Source organism: Thamnophis sirtalis, unplaced genomic scaffold, assembly GCF_051295495.1.
Source record: "Thamnophis sirtalis isolate CommonGarterSnake01/CBP01778 unplaced genomic scaffold, rThaSir2_p1.2 scaffold_5, whole genome shotgun sequence".
Taxonomy (NCBI): Eukaryota; Metazoa; Chordata; class Lepidosauria; order Squamata; family Natricidae; genus Thamnophis; species Thamnophis sirtalis.
The window spans coordinates 12,411,113-12,428,392 of NW_028261385.1; the positions used below are offsets into that span (position 1 = coordinate 12,411,113).

Genomic DNA, 17,280 nt, shown 5'->3' on the forward strand with positions numbered 1-17,280 from the left:
AATACCAAATACTCTGAAATGACACTCCCACATTACAGATTTCAGATTTATTCAGCTTTGAGAACTGTAATAAATAACCCACTTCAATAACCAATGAAAATCACCTGGGGGAACAATCTGAAAAGTCACTATCATACAAAAGGCTCGGTTAGATCTCTGAACTTTTAGTTGGCTGATATGTGGCTACCAGGAAAGAGGAGATCACTACTGCAGAATGCAATCTGATTGGATCCTGCAACATTATCCCACACATGTATATTCACCTTCACTCGTGACATCACTATTGTTAAGTGTTGTGACTCAGCAGAAGTCTCCTGTGAGTCTTTTCGGGATGCAAGATTAACAATGCAGCTGGGGCTCGTTAGTGGCGTCTTCTGGTGATAAAAGGACGGATGGTGCCACGCCCTGGTTGCAGGAGTCAACGTTCGTTCAACATTCATTGATCATCGGTCGTGGTTTATTTGAGAGACACTTGGAGAAGTGATTTGCTTTCTGTAACCCTGATTCAAGGAGACACTTGGAGAAGTGCATTGCTTTGTAAGAGTTTTTGTTTGGTATTCTGTTATCTCATCAGAGACTTTATTTATGTTTATTTTTGGGCTCGCAGCCAGTCTGAGTCGAGAGCTGATAAAGTGAGTTCCTTTTATGTTTGTCTGCCTGTCGTCTGTTAACGAGAGAAGGAGCGGGGAAGAGAACAGTTAAGAGTCTTCTACTACAGCAGGGGTGGGTTGCTGCTGGCATTATTGCCAGTTTGGTATGCACAAAGATACTACTGGTCTGAACCAGTAGGAACCCACCTCTGTATTACACCTTCCTATTTTACAACTCGACGGAAGAGAGAATAGGACTTCCATTGTTAAGATGCAGTCAGTTTCCTACTGGCTAAGATAAACTTCCCAATAATATGGACCAGTGGTGGGATTCAATTTTTTTTACTACCAGTTCTGTGGGCGTGGCTTGGTGGGCATGGCATGGGAAGAATACTGTAAAATCCCCATTTCCTCCCAATCAGCTGGGACTCGGGAGGCAGAGAATAGATGGGGGCGGGGCCAGCCAGAGGTGGTATTTACCGGTTCTCCGAACTACTCAAACTTTCCGCTACCGGTTCTCCAGAACTGGTTAGAACCTGCTGAATGCCACCTCTAATATGGACCTCACAAAAGAGGCCATCACAGAATGAATGAAGAAGATAAACCAATATTAAAAAGGGGGGGGGACAAGACACTGTTCCCTTTGAGTAGAAGGAAACCACACTAGGAAGAGATTCCTTTGAGGTTTGGTGCGGCAGTCAGCCCAGGAAAATAGCTATGGGGTATGAACTAGAAGGATTAACATTCATTCAGCTGCAATTAAGTGTGCCAAGCATTGTATAAATCAAAGTCTTAACCAAACTACGTCAGGTTCTCCGAAGCATTTAGGGAAAGGCAGCAGGTGAATGCCAATTCATTTGATACTTTATATTCTCCCCTTCCTGGGCGTGACAGGTAGCCCTCGACTTACAACTACAACCAAATTTCTGTGGCTAAGCAAGTCAGTTGTTAAGTGAGTTTTGCCCCACTTTTGACACAGTTGCTAAGTGAACCACTGCAGTTTGTTAAGTTAGTAATGTTGTTAAGTGAATCCGGCTTCCCCACTGACTTTGCTTGTGAGCAAAGGAGAATATATTTTGGCAGGTGTCATGGGATCTAAACCTCTGATCTTTTGCTTTAGCTGCCCTACCTTCCACTTGTCTTCTGTTGGGCTCAAGTTCCATCAATGAAAGTCCCTTAGCATCACAGCCACATCAACTATTCACCAAGGATTTAAAAATACTCAAGATTCCCAAAAAAGAATAATGCAATAATTAAATTTCAGATTGGCTTGAGGTATATCTGCAACAGGAGCCACACATTTGCTCCTTCTGTTTTATCAAACAATTTCCCGCTGTGTAAATATCACCATCCATATAGAGTTTCTTTATCTTCCCTTAGTCAGCAAAATAAGTCTTTCTATTACTGGATCTTAGCTCTGTCTCTCAGGCATTTATGGTTCTCCCACAGTGGATGGTATTTAAAAATAACCTCACTAATTAAGAGTCTAGGCCATGCTTTTAAACATGAAGCAAAATATTCTCATGAAACCAAGACTTTAAGACCTCAGAGGGACTCCCTTCATTAAGCCTAATGATCATTCTAATCAGAAGCCTTAATAAAGCCATTAGTCAATCTTTGTCTAATGGACCAACAAGTCCATTTTGCTGTTTTGAAGTCCGAAGTTCTGGTAGAAGGGACAAGATCGAACACAGAGTCGGAAGGGAGCAAATTGGTTGCCCAACCTCTGCACAAAACTCTCCAGTGATGGAGCACACAAAACTTCAGGAGACAAGTTGTCCCACTGCTGAATAGCCCTCACAATCAGGAAATTCCTTATTATTTTGAGTTGGGGTGTCCCTCTGTAAAGCTTCTGTCACGGCTCCTTCACTTAATAACCAAGAAAGAAACCACAGAGTCCCCAATCTGGTGTTGGGAAAGCCCAGCCAGGTGGGGAAGAGGTCTCAAGCAGGGAATTTGCCTTGAATCCTTGTGTTGCCACAAAGTGACTCCCTAAGCTCCATAGAGGCTTATAAACTGCATCTGTTCCTAAGAGAAGGCGAGCAATCTGAGAAGATTCCTGTACAATAGGCAGAAAATAATAAAGTAGTTAGCTTGAACTCTATACATATGGGTCTGACTGCTTGCACCTGACACCTGGTCGTTCAGATCTTCCAAAAGGGCACCCACTGTCTCTGTACCGGAGTCCATCCACTTTGCTTTTGGTTGTCCTCTTTTACTTTCCATCTTTTCCAAAATTACACACTTCTCAGAATAGTAGTAGTTTTATCTGCATAACAGACAGGTAAGACTCTTGAAGGTAAAAGGTAACGGTTCCCCTTGCACATGTATGCTAGTCGTTCCTGACTCTCGGGGGCGGTGCTCATCTCTGTTTCTCAGCCGAAGAGCCAACGCTGTCCGAAGACGTCTCCGTGGTCATGTGGCCGGCATGACTCAACGTCGAAGGCGCATGGAACGCTGTTACCTTCTCGCCAAAATGGTTCCTTATTTTTCTATTTGCCTTTTTATATGTTTTCGAAGTGCTAGGTTGGCAGGAGCTGGGACAAGTAACGGGAGCTCACTCCGTTATGTGGCGCTAGGGGTTCAAACTGCTGAACTGCCAACCTTTCTGATCGACAAGCTCAGTGTCTTAACCACTGAGCCACCACGTCCCTTTTGTAAGAATTTTACCTATGCCCAAAGTTCCTAACACCCTAACACTAATTTTGAAAAGTCCTCTTTTAATGGTACTCTTAACGTTCTGCAAGCTACCAAATATTATGTGGTTAAGAGGTACAATCTTTTGTCCTGGTACAACCTTTTCTTTTTCATATATATGCACATTCTTTCATCCTGGTTTAGTACGATTATTAGTACTAATTAGAGGTTGGAGAAAGGAGGATTCAAAATAGCTCAGTTGTATAATTTTAAAAGTTGTATGTTTTATTACAGAAAGCTTTGGAATGTAGTGTAATTGATGTTTTCTTTTGAACCTGGGGCTTCAATAGAAGAAGTGCTAATGTTCTGACCTCAGCTTCCCCAAAAAGCCCGAGGCAGATTCCTGGTCCTGACAAAATCCCTTTTATTAAATGAATGTGAATTCCTCTCATTCACATTCAACAAAGGCCTGGTAAACAGTCTTTCAAAGAAATGTTTATGACCAAAGACCTTATCTATCTTGGAAAGCTGCCATGTAAATATTTTCCAAAGGAGGTGCTGTGCAAGGAAAGACTGGGCACAGAGTCTCTAAGATTCACGGACAGATCTTCACACTCCTGAAACGAATCTAATGACCAAACGAACAAATTGTTTCCTGCAAAAGCCCTCTCCCCTTTGCTCCTCTTTTATTTCCTATGGGAGGGGCCAATCACTTTCCACCTGTGACTTTACTCCCAAATCTACCCTGATTTCTCAGTTGTTCTTTTCTTCTGGCAGCTCTGCGCATACACACACTGGGAACAGGCTCCCGTTGTTCCTCTGCCTCACTGCTATCTAGCTCCATAGACATCTGATCACTGCCAGATGGCCTTGGCCCCATCTCTGCCTCCGATGCAGAGTCCTTGTCTGAGTCTTCCCCAGCCTCCAGGACTGGCCCATGTTCCTCTCCAACCTCCTCACTGCTGCCAGCTCTGCTGGTGGGCCACAACAGCTAGTGTTTAATAAACAAATCATGACTCTTCATCACCCATAGTGTTAAATCATTACATTGTTGGCTTATTTCTGTGTCTATATCTGATGTGTGAAGCTACTTTCCAGGGCAAATCTGGATGACCAATAGTTCCAGGCCACATAACACCTTCAAATCTTTGAGTATTGTTAGACACAAAAATATGTTAAATTGCATTTCCAATTTAAGATTATACACAAGAATCTAGTCAACTAAAGTTGAAATCAGAATCAGTGCCAGATAAGGGTCAACAGAACTCAGGTGGTGGTGGTGCTTGACTTGGATTGTTTATGTCAACATAAGAATTCTAAGTTGCTGACACATTTAACTCCACCACCACCACCAAGCTCTACTTGCTCTTCTCCTACAGGTATGGGCTCTTGAACCCTTCCCAAAACTACCATCAGGCTGCAATGTGGAATATGATACATTAAGCAATTATTCAATGCAAGCAAAGTAAGGATGTGAATGGCATTCAATTTACACATAAATTAACCAGAGTTAATGTTTGATCTAGGTTTCTCTATTCTAGGAAGAATGGAGCTTCGGGCTCACTACTACTTAAACATCATTCCAAGTTCAGCCTAAGAAAGCTATCACATTCTATTTTATGGCTTAAATTTCTGTATGAACTTCTCTGATTTATTTACCAAACTTTGAATATAATAGTCCTGGATCAATGTCACTTTTGAATAAGGCCTCATAATACCTCATAATAGTTTACTTGGATTTCAGTAAGGCATCTGATAAGGTAGACCATAACCTACTACTAGATAAAGTAGAAGAATGTGGGTTAGACAGCATCACCACCAGATGGATTCGTAACTAGCTGACCAACCACACTCAACGTGTAGTACTCAATGGAACTGCATCTACATGGAGGGAAGTATGCAATGGAGTACCCCAAGGCTCTGTTTCATGCCCAGTACTCTTCAACATCTTCATAAATGATTTGGATGAGGGAATAAATGGGGAACTCATCAAATTTGCAGATGACACCAAGCTGGCAGGAATAGCCAACACTCCAGAAGGCAGGCTTAAGATACAGAAGGATCTTGACAAACTTGAACATTGGGCACTATCTAATAAAATGAAATTCAGTGGTGAAAAGAGTAAGGTTCTACATTTAGGCAAGAAAAATGAAATGCACAGGTACAGTATAGGTGGTACCTTGCTCAATAGTAGTAACTGTGAGAGGGATCTTGGAGTCCTAGTGGACAATCATTTAAATATGAGCCAGCAGTGTGCAGCAGCTGCCAAAAACGCCAACACAGTTCTAGGCTGCATAAACAGAGGGATAGAATCAAGATCACGTGAAGTGTTAATACCACTTTACAATGCCTTGGTAAGGCCACACTTGGAATACTGCATTCAGTTTTGGTCGCCTTGTTGTAGAAAAGAAGTGGAGGCTCTAGAAAGAGTGAGAGAAGAGCAACAAAGATGATTAGGGGACTGGAGACTAAAACATAAGAAGAGCGGTTGCAGGAACTGGGTATGTCTAGTTTAATGGAAAGAAGGACTAGGGGAGACATGATAGCAGTGTTCCAATATCTCAGAGGTTGCCACAAAGAAGAGGATGTCAAACTATTATCCAAGGCACCTGAGGGTAGAACAAGAAGCAATAAGTGGAAACTAATCAAGGAGGGAAGCAACTTAGAACTAAGGAGAAATTTCCTGACAGTTAGAACAATTAATCAGTGGAACAACTTGCCTCCAGAAGTTGTGAATGCCCCAACACTGGAAGTCTTTAAGAAGATGTTGGATAGCCATTTGTCTGAAACAGTATAGGGTTTCCTGCCTAGGCAGGGGGTTGGACTAGAAGACCTCCAAGGTCCCTTCCAACTCTGCTATTGTATTGTATTGTATACCAATTGCTTACCTGGTTTAGATAAACTTAAACTCAATAAACAGCTGCCAGCTTTAACAGTGGTGGGTTTGTGTATGACTAACAAAGGAACAAAACTCCAACCACCAATTTTTCATATCAAAAGACCAGGATCCAATAGTAAAGCTTAAAGAACCAGGAAATATCTCAGGTGGTACAGTGGTTAAAATGCAGTATTGCAGGAGAACTCTACCCACAGCCTGAAGTTCGATCCTGACAGGGCTCATGATTGACTCAGTCTTCAATCCTACTTTGATAAAAGGAGGACTCAGATTGTTGGGGCAACATGGAAATCATAATGCTTCTACATTGTAAACCATCCAGAGAGCAATATAGGCTGGTATATGAATCTAAATGCTATTGCTATGTACAATATTTTTGAGCATCAAACATAATGAAACAGTGAATGTGGAACATTTTGGTTTAAACTCAGGCCCCAGCAACATTTAGGTCATATATATCCTTGGATTATAAAGCCCATACATTTAAAAATAACCAGAAGGTCTACAAATAGTCGCAAAGTCTCATGATTATTACCTAAAGCTTTCTACTTTTGCAGCCACTGCATTTAACAGGAAGATAAAATGGGAAAAGTCATCCCATGGTTTGATAAAAATCTGAAAAACCCAGATGAGCCTATCAGTCTACCAGGTCACTGGCAGATATCTTGTAGTCTTGAACTCAAGGGGGAAAAGTCAATTCACCCATCCATCTACCTCCCCTACTCGCCCATCCCTGTTCCTCCTAAAAGCCAATCTGTTGTTACTATATCATACTAGCTGATAACCCGGCGTTGCCCGGGTATGTATTTATCCCAATCCTGTCTTAGAGGGAGCCCCCTTGTGGAGTACTGTGAAGCCGTTACCATGGCAACTCCACTGTGCTGTACAGTAGAAGCCATTTTAAGGCACAACAGGCTGTATCTTAACGGAACTTGAATCCAAAATGCACACTATCACTATCAAAACTACTGTGACTTGACACTATTGATATAATTCGGTCCTTTTCATTTCAGCAGCTCAGGCGTTCCGGAGTTATGCTGGAACATACACACACACACACACACACACACACGCACACACAGTGGGGTGTTAGGGGTGCCTTACCCCCACAATATTTTTCTTCAGAAAGTAAGTCATCTGTGTACCAAGTTTGGTTGAAATTGCTTGAGGGTGTTCCAGAGTTATGTTGGAACATACACATGCGCACACACACACACATACACACATACATGCACACAGAGCGCCATTTAGAGAGAGAGAGAGAGAGAGAGAGAGAGAGAGAGAGAGAGAGAGAGAGAGAGAGAGAGAGAGAGAGATTACAAGTTTTGTTTCACCATCCTTTTGTTCTTTTTACTTGCAATCTGTTCACGGACTGTAGAGTTTGCTCTTAGCTCTCTTGAGATTCAAGGAAGTTGGGAGCGTTTAACAAACATCACCAGGAAATTATTTGAATACTGCAGGGCGAGACAAGATGAGTGAAACATTACATCACTCTCCTAAGTGACAATGTTCAAAATACGCACAAGGTACAAGCAGAGTGTTACGGAAGGAGGAGAAAGGCTCTGTGTCCATTTTTATTAAAAGCAACAGAAAAGAAATTGGAAGATAAATCTAAATGCAGAACAGCCAAGGAGAGAAGGAGGAAATTCTTAGCTCTGTTCCTACAGACAACTTCTGGACACAATTTTATCCTTGTTGTTGTTAGTTAGGAAGTTGTGTCCGACCCATTGCGACCCCATGGACAACGTTCCTCAGGCCTTCCTGTCCTCTACCATCCTCTGGAGTTCATTTAAGCTCACGCCCACTGCTTCAGTGACTCCATCCAGCCACCTCATTCTCTGCCATCCCCTTCTTCTCTTGCCCTCAATCATTCCCAGCATGAGGCTCTTCTCCAGTGAGTCCTTCCTTCTCATTAGGTGGCCAAAGTATTTGGGTTTCCTCTTCAGGATCTGGCCTTCTAAAGAGCAGTCAGGGTTTGATCTCCTCTAGGACTGACCGGTTTGATCGTCTTGCAGTCCAAGGGACTCACAGGAGTCTTCTCCAGCACCAGAGTTCAAAGGCCTCCATTCTTTGGCACTCAGCCTTCCTTATGATCCAACCTTCACAGCCGTCCATTGCAACTGGGAAAACCGTAGCCTTGACTATACACACTTTTGTTGGCAGGGTGATGTCTCTGCTTTTTAGTATGCTGTCTAGATTTGCCATAGCTTCATTGAGTTACGCGAGCCCCTTTGCCACAACAAGGCAGTAATCCATGAAGGGGAATTTATCGTAGAAGGATCTTTATCTACAACAAGGAACAATCTGCATTTTCAAGTACACCAAGAAAAAAAAATGTTTGCCTTTTCTCCTTACAATCTACAAGGAGAACAAGTAATAGGATTTCAAATCATGCAGAGCTAAAAAAATTCACATTGAGGAGAGACTAGACAATATTCAAGTTGTTTCCTATCCTGCTCCGTAACTGTACAGGTAGTCCACTACATACAACCACAATGGGGAATCACATGTAGCCAAATCAAGTATTCAATTCAATTCAATTCAATTCAATTGTATGGATTGGAAACATTTGCCCTACTTAAGTGACCATAAGGACACAGACAAATCTCCAAATGGCCTCAACGACCCTCTAAAAGGATGCAAAGGATCAGCTGTCTGCAAGGAATATAAATCCTTCCATTCTCCACTATCCAGTCAGAGCTGAAGAAGCTTCTTGGATGAGAAGCAAAACGTCTTCAAATAAAAACCGTGTTACTTCCTTAACAACTGCAGTGATTTACTTACTGGGAATTCCCAGCCCGCCTGGCATACAGGTAGTCCTCAATTTACGACCATAATTGAGCTCAAAATTCCTATTGCTAAATGAGACAGTTGTTCAGTGAGTTTTGCCATATTTTACGACCCTTCTTGCCACCGTTGTTAAGTAAATCACTGCAGTTGTTAAGGAAGTAACACGGTTGTTAAGTGAATCTGGCTTCCCCATTGACTTTGTCATCAGAAGGTCACAAAAGGTGATCACATGACTCCGGGACACTGCAACCATCATAAATATGAGCCAGTTGCCAAACATCTGAATTTTGATCACATGACCAGTTCTAAGAGTGAAAAATGGGCATAACTTTTTTTTAGTTCTGTTTAGTGAATGGACACTAAACGAATTGTTGTAAGTCAAGGATTCCCTGTCGTGTCCATTCAGTTAGATCTTGTATTCCTGCACCACTCTTTGAACTTTTTTTATATTACCGTATTTTTCAGAGTATAAGACGCACCTTTCCCCCCCCAAAAGAGGGTGAAAATCTGAATACAGCATTTTCGTCCTACCGAAACCCCACCCCCTTTGCAAAAATGGCCATTCATAGCCTTTAGGAGGCTTTCAGAGAGCTCCTGAAGGCTGGGGAGGGCAAAAACGAGCAAAAAACAGGCTGGTTCCCCCCCCCCCCCTGAGCACTCTACAAGCCTCCCAAAGCCTCTGTAGCACCCCCTCTTTTTTGTAAAAAAAAAAGCCTGTTTGGGGGGAAAATGGGTCAGGTTTTGCTCATTTTTTGCTCCCCCCAACCCCCAGGAGCCTCCCAAAGCTCTGCATGTCTATCCCCCACCCCATTTTTTGCAAAAAACAAGGCGTGCAGAGGGTTTTGGAGGCCTCTGGAGTACAAAAACTTTAAAAAAAAACAATTTATTTTTTCAGAATCATGGTGCATCTTATACTCCGTCACTTGAAAGACAGAAACTGCAGCAAAATTCCTACGCTCCAGCCAGGACAACCCAAGGGTCACTCTGGACTGCAACGCAGGTCAATTTCAGTACAGGAGTGGGTGGATAAAACCCTCATTAAGTCTGAAGAGCTACTCCTGCTCATCACAATTCTGAATCTGACTCAAGTGTTACTGACGATAAAAGTTACACAAAAAGAACCAGTCCAAAAAAAAAAATAAAGTAATAAAGGGAAGCAAATAAAGAGAGCGAATGAAAAGACAGAGAAATAAACCATCATTGCAAACTTTGGTAGGGTCTGATCCACCTTCTGTTGTGGCCCGCCTGCAGCCAGTGGATCTGGCAGCAGATTCGGAGAGGGAGGAAGGCGGGGAGGAACATGGGCCAGTCCTGGAGTCTGGGGAAGGCTCTGACAAGGGCTCAGTGTTGGAGGCAGAGAGGGGGTCAGAGCAGTATGCCAATTGTTCTGACCCCCCCTCCGAACAGCGAGTCACACCGACACAAGATTACTGCTAGACAATTTATTCACAGTAAATTAACGCACCAACAAGACTTTGGCAGCAACCCAGACTTCCACAGATAAGAAATACACACAAGAGCTTCTCCAGCTTTAGTATAATAGTTGTGTCCTGCAAAGAGCCTCCTCCCAAAGTCTCTTCTTATATACTCTCTTGGGAAGAGCCTAATCACAACCACCTGGCCCCAATTATCTTCTGTATCTCCGTAGTTGCTGTCGGCGCTTATCTGCCCGTCTTTGCCTATCATCCGGGAACACCTGCCTTAGCTCCTCCCCACTGCTCCAGGGCCTGATGTCAGGGACAAACTCCCTTTGGCTTTCACTGCTGCTCCATGCCTCAGGAGCCTCCTAGTGGCCAACCAGCCTCTCTGGTCCGTGCTCGGAGTCTGAACCCTGTCCAGGGTCCTCCACATCTTCCAGAGCCGACTCATAGGGTCCCTCGCTATTGGAGTCTGTTTGCAGCTCCAACGGCTCCTGCTGGGCCACAACAGCCTGTTATCAGCTGCCTTCAGAGTTACACATCATTGAGGCAGACGAACAGCTGGAGCCTGTTCCCAGTGTGCGCATGCGGAGATTAAAGAACCAATTCTACTTTATTGTAAAGTGACATTAATCTTGAGAATCAAAGATGAAAGTGAAACATTTGGTCTGCACATTAACATCAAGAAAACAAAGATAATGACAACTGCAGACAACACACCGGGCAGAGTGTGGATCGACAATGAGACCATAGAAACAGTAAAGGAACTCATCTTCCTGAGCTCTAAAATCAACCAACATGGTGACTGCAGACCTGAGGTCAGAAGGCATATAGCCCTTAGAAGCACTGCCGTGTCTGGCATGAATAACATCTGGAAGAGTAAAGGCATCAGCCTCCCAACCAATGCAGGTTAGTTAACACAATAATTTTTTCCCCAATTGCTATTTATGGCTGCTAAACGTGGACTCTGAAAAGGCAGATAGGAGAAGGGTGGACGCCTTCGAGCTGTGCAGAAGGCAACTCATACGCATCCCAAGGACTGCAAAAATCACAAAGACTGAACATCAAAAATCACAAAGGACTGAACATCACCCCCCCCAAAATCATCAAAAATACACTTGAAGCCAAGATTGCCAAACCGAGGATGTCATACTTTGGACATGTCATGAAAGCTGACTTACTCAAAAAGTAAATCAATGTGAGAATGATGAGTGGGAAAATGAGAAGGAAGGTGTTAAAAATTCTATTTATATAAAGCACCACACAGAACAAACAAAGAGTACAGTCACCATGTGCTTTACTGCTCAACTATTTTTCTGTAACAGTAAACCACGCCCCCCACCCCCTACTCCCGAGGCCAACCACAAGCCTGATGCGGGCCTCAATGAAATAAGAGTTTGATACCCCTGATTTAGGGTAGCCTCAGTCTCCATTTAAATACAAATGTCAGTAGAAAGCTTTGCACTTACCTGGCCATTTGCTTATATGCTTCTTCTGCAACTGCGAAAATATGAGGATCCATATCCCCCATGTTTTGGCCACTGTAGGCGTAGATGACATCTTGTCCATAAATTGGCAATTGTTCATAAGGATTTATGGCAACAAGCACGATACCTTAAAAATAACGAGAATGCAAACACTAAAAATGATGCAAAAACAAGAGAGGCACAAACACCCACAAGTGGAGTAGTTTAAATATGACTAACTGGTCACTTCATAGTGTAAACAGACTTTTTTTTAATTGTGCATCAATTTACAAGCTCATTGCAGCCTGTTATTTAAATAAATAAGCAAGCAAGCAGAAGCACTTGCCCCTACGTTTTGTTTTAGATGTTCAGCATGTTTGAAGATCTTCCAAATTAAAATTCAACTGCTACAAGTTTCCTAAGCTGGCAAAGTTCTGTCTCAACCAGAGATGGGCAGGCGGGCGGACAGATAGACAGAGGTAGTGTTGTGGCCCGCTGGCGGCCAGTGGAGCTGGCAGCAGAGTCGGACAGTGAGGAGATTGGGGAGGAACATGGGCCAGTCCTGGGGGCTGAGGAAAGCTCAGATGAGGGCTCTGCATCAGAGGCAGAGAGGGAGCTAGGCAGCAGTGAAGCAGAAGAACAGTTGGAGCCTGTTCCCAGTGTGCGCATGCGCAGAGCTGCCAGAAGACAAGAACAACTAAGAAAGCAGGGTCGACTTGGGAGTAAAGCCACACCTTGGAGGTGATTGGCCCCTCCCATAGGAAACAAAAAAGGAGCCAACAGGGAGTGGAGCTTTTACAGGAAACAATTCGTTCCTTCTGTCGTTTCAAGAGTGGAAAGTTCAGTTTGTGACTATAACAGACTCTGTGCCAAGTGTTGCCTTGCTCTGCCTTTGGAAACTAGTTATTTGGCAGCTCTCTAAGCGAGATAAGGTTCGTGTGGATAAATATTCCCCTGAAAGACTGTTTGCTAAGCCTTGCTGACTGTGAATGAAAGGAATCCACGGTTGTGTAAATACAAGAGGTTTTGCCGGGACCCAGACTCTGCTTCATGCTTTTTAAGGACGCCTAGGTCAGAACAGATAGTCCTCAGTTTATGACCACAGCTGAACCTGCAATTTTTCTCTTCAGTTATTGTGGCCACCAGTCAGGTCACCTTGTGACTTGATTCAATTTTATGACCATTTTTACAATGGCCATTAAGCAACTTAGAAAACTGAGTTCTAACCCAGGGTTAGGCATTAAAGCCAGCTAGATGACTTTGGGTTAGCCATTCCCTCTCGACCTAAGTAACCCCACAGGGTTGTTGTTGTTGTTGTTGATGATGTTGTTGTTGTTGTTGTTGTTGTTGGGGAAATATGAGGAGGGAGGAGTCTTAGGTATATTCACCACCTTGAGTTATTATTTATTAAAAGTAATGTCCTGGTGTGCTATCGAGTAGGAAAACAGCTGCAACATTTTCTGCCCCCTTTCGCGCTCTTAACATTATAAATAGCCCTCGACTTACGACCACAATGGGAACCAGAATTTCTGTCGCTAAGCAAGTTGTACAGTGAGTTGAAACCGATTTTATGAGAGGTTTTTTTTGCCAAGGTTATTAAGCAAATCATTGCAGTTGTTAAGTGAATCAGGGGCTGTTGAATGAATTCAGTTTCCCCCCAGTTATTTTGCTTGGCGGAAGCCAGCTTGGAAGGTGATCTTATGACCCCAAGAATGCTGCAATGTGAGAACTGGTCCAAAGTCACTTTTTTCAATGCTGTTATAACATTGGAGCGGTTGTTAAATTGAGTGGTTGTAAATCGAGGACTACTTACTGGTATATAGGTAGACTGCAATAGAGCCCCAAATTTCTTAAGTGACGTTTGCTTCATTCTGCAACTTTTCTTGCCACAGTTGTTAAGTGAGTCACTGCAGTTTTTTTAAGTTTGTCACACGGTTGTTAAGTGGCTCTGGCTTCCCCCTTGACTTTGCTGGTTTGAAAGGTTGCAAAAGCGGATCACGGGACCCTGGGACACTGCAACCGTCATAAATATGAGTCAGTTGCCAAGCATCTGAATTTTGATCACGTGACGATGGGGATGCTTCAATGGCCGTAAGTGTGAAAAACGGTCGTAAGTCACTTTTTTCAATGCCCTTGTGTTATGGCCCAGCAGGAGCCGTTGGAGCTGCCACCAGACTCTGACAGCGAAGGGCCCTATGAGTCGGCTCTGGAAGACGTGGAGGACCCTGGACAGCGTTCCGACTCCGAGCAGGGCGCAGAGAGGCTGGTTGGCCACCAGGAGGTGCCTAAGGCCTGGAGCAGCGGTGAAAGCCAAAGGGAGCGTGTTCCTGCCTTGGAGCAGTGGGGAGGAGACAAGGGAGTGTGATCCTGACGTCATGCATTGGAGCAGTGGGGAGGAGACAAGGGAGTTGGTCCTGGATGCTCGGCAACAGAGGGCTAATAGGCGTAAAGAACAGTTACGCAGTTACAGGAGATAATTGAACTCAGCTGGCGGTAATTAGACACCTCTCAAGACTATAAAAGGAATGACTTTCCACACGCTCGTTGCAGGAATCAACGTATTTACTAGAACAGGAGAAGCTATCGTGGCTATAGCAATAGCAATAGCAGTTAGACTTATATACCGCTTCATAGGGCTTTCAGCCCTCTCTAAGCGGTTTACAGAGTCAGCATTTCGCCCCCACAGTCTGGGTCCTCATTTCACCCACCTCGGAAGGATGGAAGGCTGAGTCAACCTTGAGCCGGTGAGATTAGAACCGCTGAACTGCAGGTAACAGTCAGCTGAAGTGGCCTGCAGTACTACACTGCACCACCTCAGCTCTATTGGCAGGTTGGATTGCTGCCAAGGTCTAATCGGTGCTGGATTGGTGCCAAGGTCTGGTCTGTGCTAGATGCTGCTAAAGTCTAGTCTGTGTGTTAATAAATCCTTGAAGTATCTTTGTCTCGGCGTGCTTTGGTGTATGAAGAGGGGGGTCAGAACACCCTTGTAACTTTGAACGGTCACTAAACAAACAGTTAAGGTGAGACCCACCTGTATTCTTTCCAAAAGCCATGCCTAGGGAAATACTCACCACAATAGGTATAGATGTGATTTGATTCCAAAAAGCGGACTTTTAAGTTATGCAAGACGGCTGGTTCATGGAGGTAACTTAAAGCTGTCAAGTCATTTTCTCCAACCAAAATATCTGGATTACGCAAGAAAGGAAACTTGTTCTCCTTGGGGTCAACAGGATATTCCAGGATCTGAAATGGTCAAAGGGGAAAACGGTCGTTTAGCAAAAGGCCTACCTGGGATATGTTCACATCCCCATAACCTGACCAAAGTAATCTTTTGGGATACAAAAGAAGTGTGAAAAATCAAATGAGACGTAGCCACATTCACAAAATAGAACCTTGAGGAGGGAAAAGTTGCATAAAATAGCGCGACAACGCACCCTTTAAATTAAAAAGCTGGGAAGCAAGGAGGGAAGGAAGAAGGGAAGGAAGGAGAGAAGTAGAGAAGAAAGGAGGGAAGGAAGGAGAGAAGGAGAAAAGAAAGGAGGGAAGGAAGGAGGGAATGTAGGAGAGAAGGAAGGGGGGAAGGAAGGAGGAAAGGAAGGGGGAAAGGAAGGAGAGAAGGAGAAAAGAAAGGAGGGAAGGAAGGAATGAGGGAAGGAAGGAGGGAAGGAGAGAAGGAGGGAAGGGGAAGGAGGGAGGGAAGGAAGGAAGGAGGGAAGGAAGGGGAGTAGGAGAGAAGAAACGAGGGAAGGAAAGAGGGAGGGAGGGAAGAAGAAGTAGGACCGTTGTAAGATAAGATGGATCTATGGGATGTTAAGAAAGCAATCTTCAAGTATATTGTCAACTGTAGGGAAAAATTGTTATAAATACATATTATTAACAACAGTTATAAGATCATATAATTGTGAATGTATATATGAAATTGATAAAATAAAATTAAAAATAAATAAATTAAAAAGCTTTCCTCATATGATCAGTTTACCTGCAAAAGAAAGAAAGGTATTATTACAAAATAAAAGGGCTACTGTATTACCTGTTTTGCATAACAATTAGATGTGTTGTTGTTAGTTGTGAAGTTGTGTCCGACCCATCCCGACCCCATGGACAACGTTCCTCCAGGCCTTCCTGTCCTCTACCATCCTCTGGAGTCCACTGAAGCTCAGGCCGACTGCTTCAGTGACTCCATCCAGCCACCTCCTTCTCTGTCGTCCCCTCCTTCTTTTGCCCTCCATCGTTCCCAGCATGAGCCTCTTCTCCAGGGAGTCCCTCCTTCTCATTAGGTGGCCAAAGTCTTTGAGTTTCCTCTTCAGGATCTGACCTTCTAAAGAGCCATAATCTAATCTAAAAATTAGATTAGAGCTCTCTAATTTAATAGAGAGTTTCTTTTAGCTGGCTTTTCACCAGCTAAATTTTTAATGCAGGTAATCCGTGATGTACGCCAACAATTGAACCCAAATTTTCTGCTGCTGAGCGACACATTTGCTAAGGGAGTGTCTTGCCCTATTCTACGACCTTTCTTGCCATCGTCAAAAGGTCGCAAAAGTGGATCACGTGACCCCGGGAAACTGCAACTATCATAAATATGAGTCAGTTGCCAAGTATCTGAATTTTGATCACGTGACCTTGGGGAATGTTGCAATGGTCATAGGTGTGAAAAACGGCCGTAAGTCACTTTTTTCAGTGCTGTTGTAACTTTGAAGGGTCATTAAATGAACGGTCGCTAAACGAACTGTCAGGGACCACCTGGACTCAGGGCAAATGTTTCACAATCTCTTTGAAGCAATTGACCATGCAGAAAGCAATTGATCATGGGGATCCTGCAATGGTCGTAAGTGTGAAAAATGATCATAAGTGAGTCATATGATCAGCTGTGGTTAGAATGCACTACTGCAGGCTACTTCTGCTGACTGCCGGCTGCCAGAAATTAGGCAGTTCGAATCTCACTAGCTCAGGGTTGACTCAGCCTTCCTGTTGTAGCCCACCAGCAGCCAGCAGAGCTGGCAACTGATTCAGACAGTGAGGAGGTTGGGGAGGAACATGGGCCAGTCCTGGAGTCTGAGAAAGGCTCTGATGAGGGCTCTGGGTCGGAGGCAGGGAGGGGGCCAGAGCGGTATGCCAGTTATCAGCTGCCTTCGGAGGCAGACATCAGTGAGGCAGACAAACAGCTGGAGCCTGTTCCCAGTGTGCGCATGCACAGAGATGCCAGACGAAGGGAAAAACTAAGGAACAGGGGTCGACTTGAGAGTAAGGCCACAGGTGGATGATGAATGGCCCCTCCCAGAGGAAATAAAAGTGGAGCGAAAGGGGAGTGGAGTTTGCAGGAGACAATTAGTTCACTTAATTGGTTGGTGACTCTCCGAGACTCCATGCCAGGTTTTGCAGACATCAGCCTGTCAGCTCTCCAAGCCAGATAAGGTCTGTGACTGTAAATCCTCCCTTGAAAGACTTTGCTGGATGTGAATGAGCAGAATTCACAGCAAATTAAT

General features: G+C 44.0%; 1 protein-coding gene across 1 annotated transcript in view; it reads right to left on the reverse strand.

Moving 5' to 3' along the window:
* The window catches only part of MYO5B (myosin VB), a 331,539-nt gene that overhangs the window by 203,780 nt on the left and 110,479 nt on the right, over positions 1-17,280 (reverse strand). Inside the window, exons 3-4 of the mRNA XM_087715323.1 lie at positions 14,869-15,040; positions 11,801-11,945 (exon numbers count right to left, since the gene is read on the reverse strand). Of these exons, the coding sequence (XP_087571449.1) occupies positions 11,801-11,945; positions 14,869-15,040 (317 nt within the window). The remainder of the gene's footprint in view (positions 1-11,800; positions 11,946-14,868; positions 15,041-17,280) is intronic.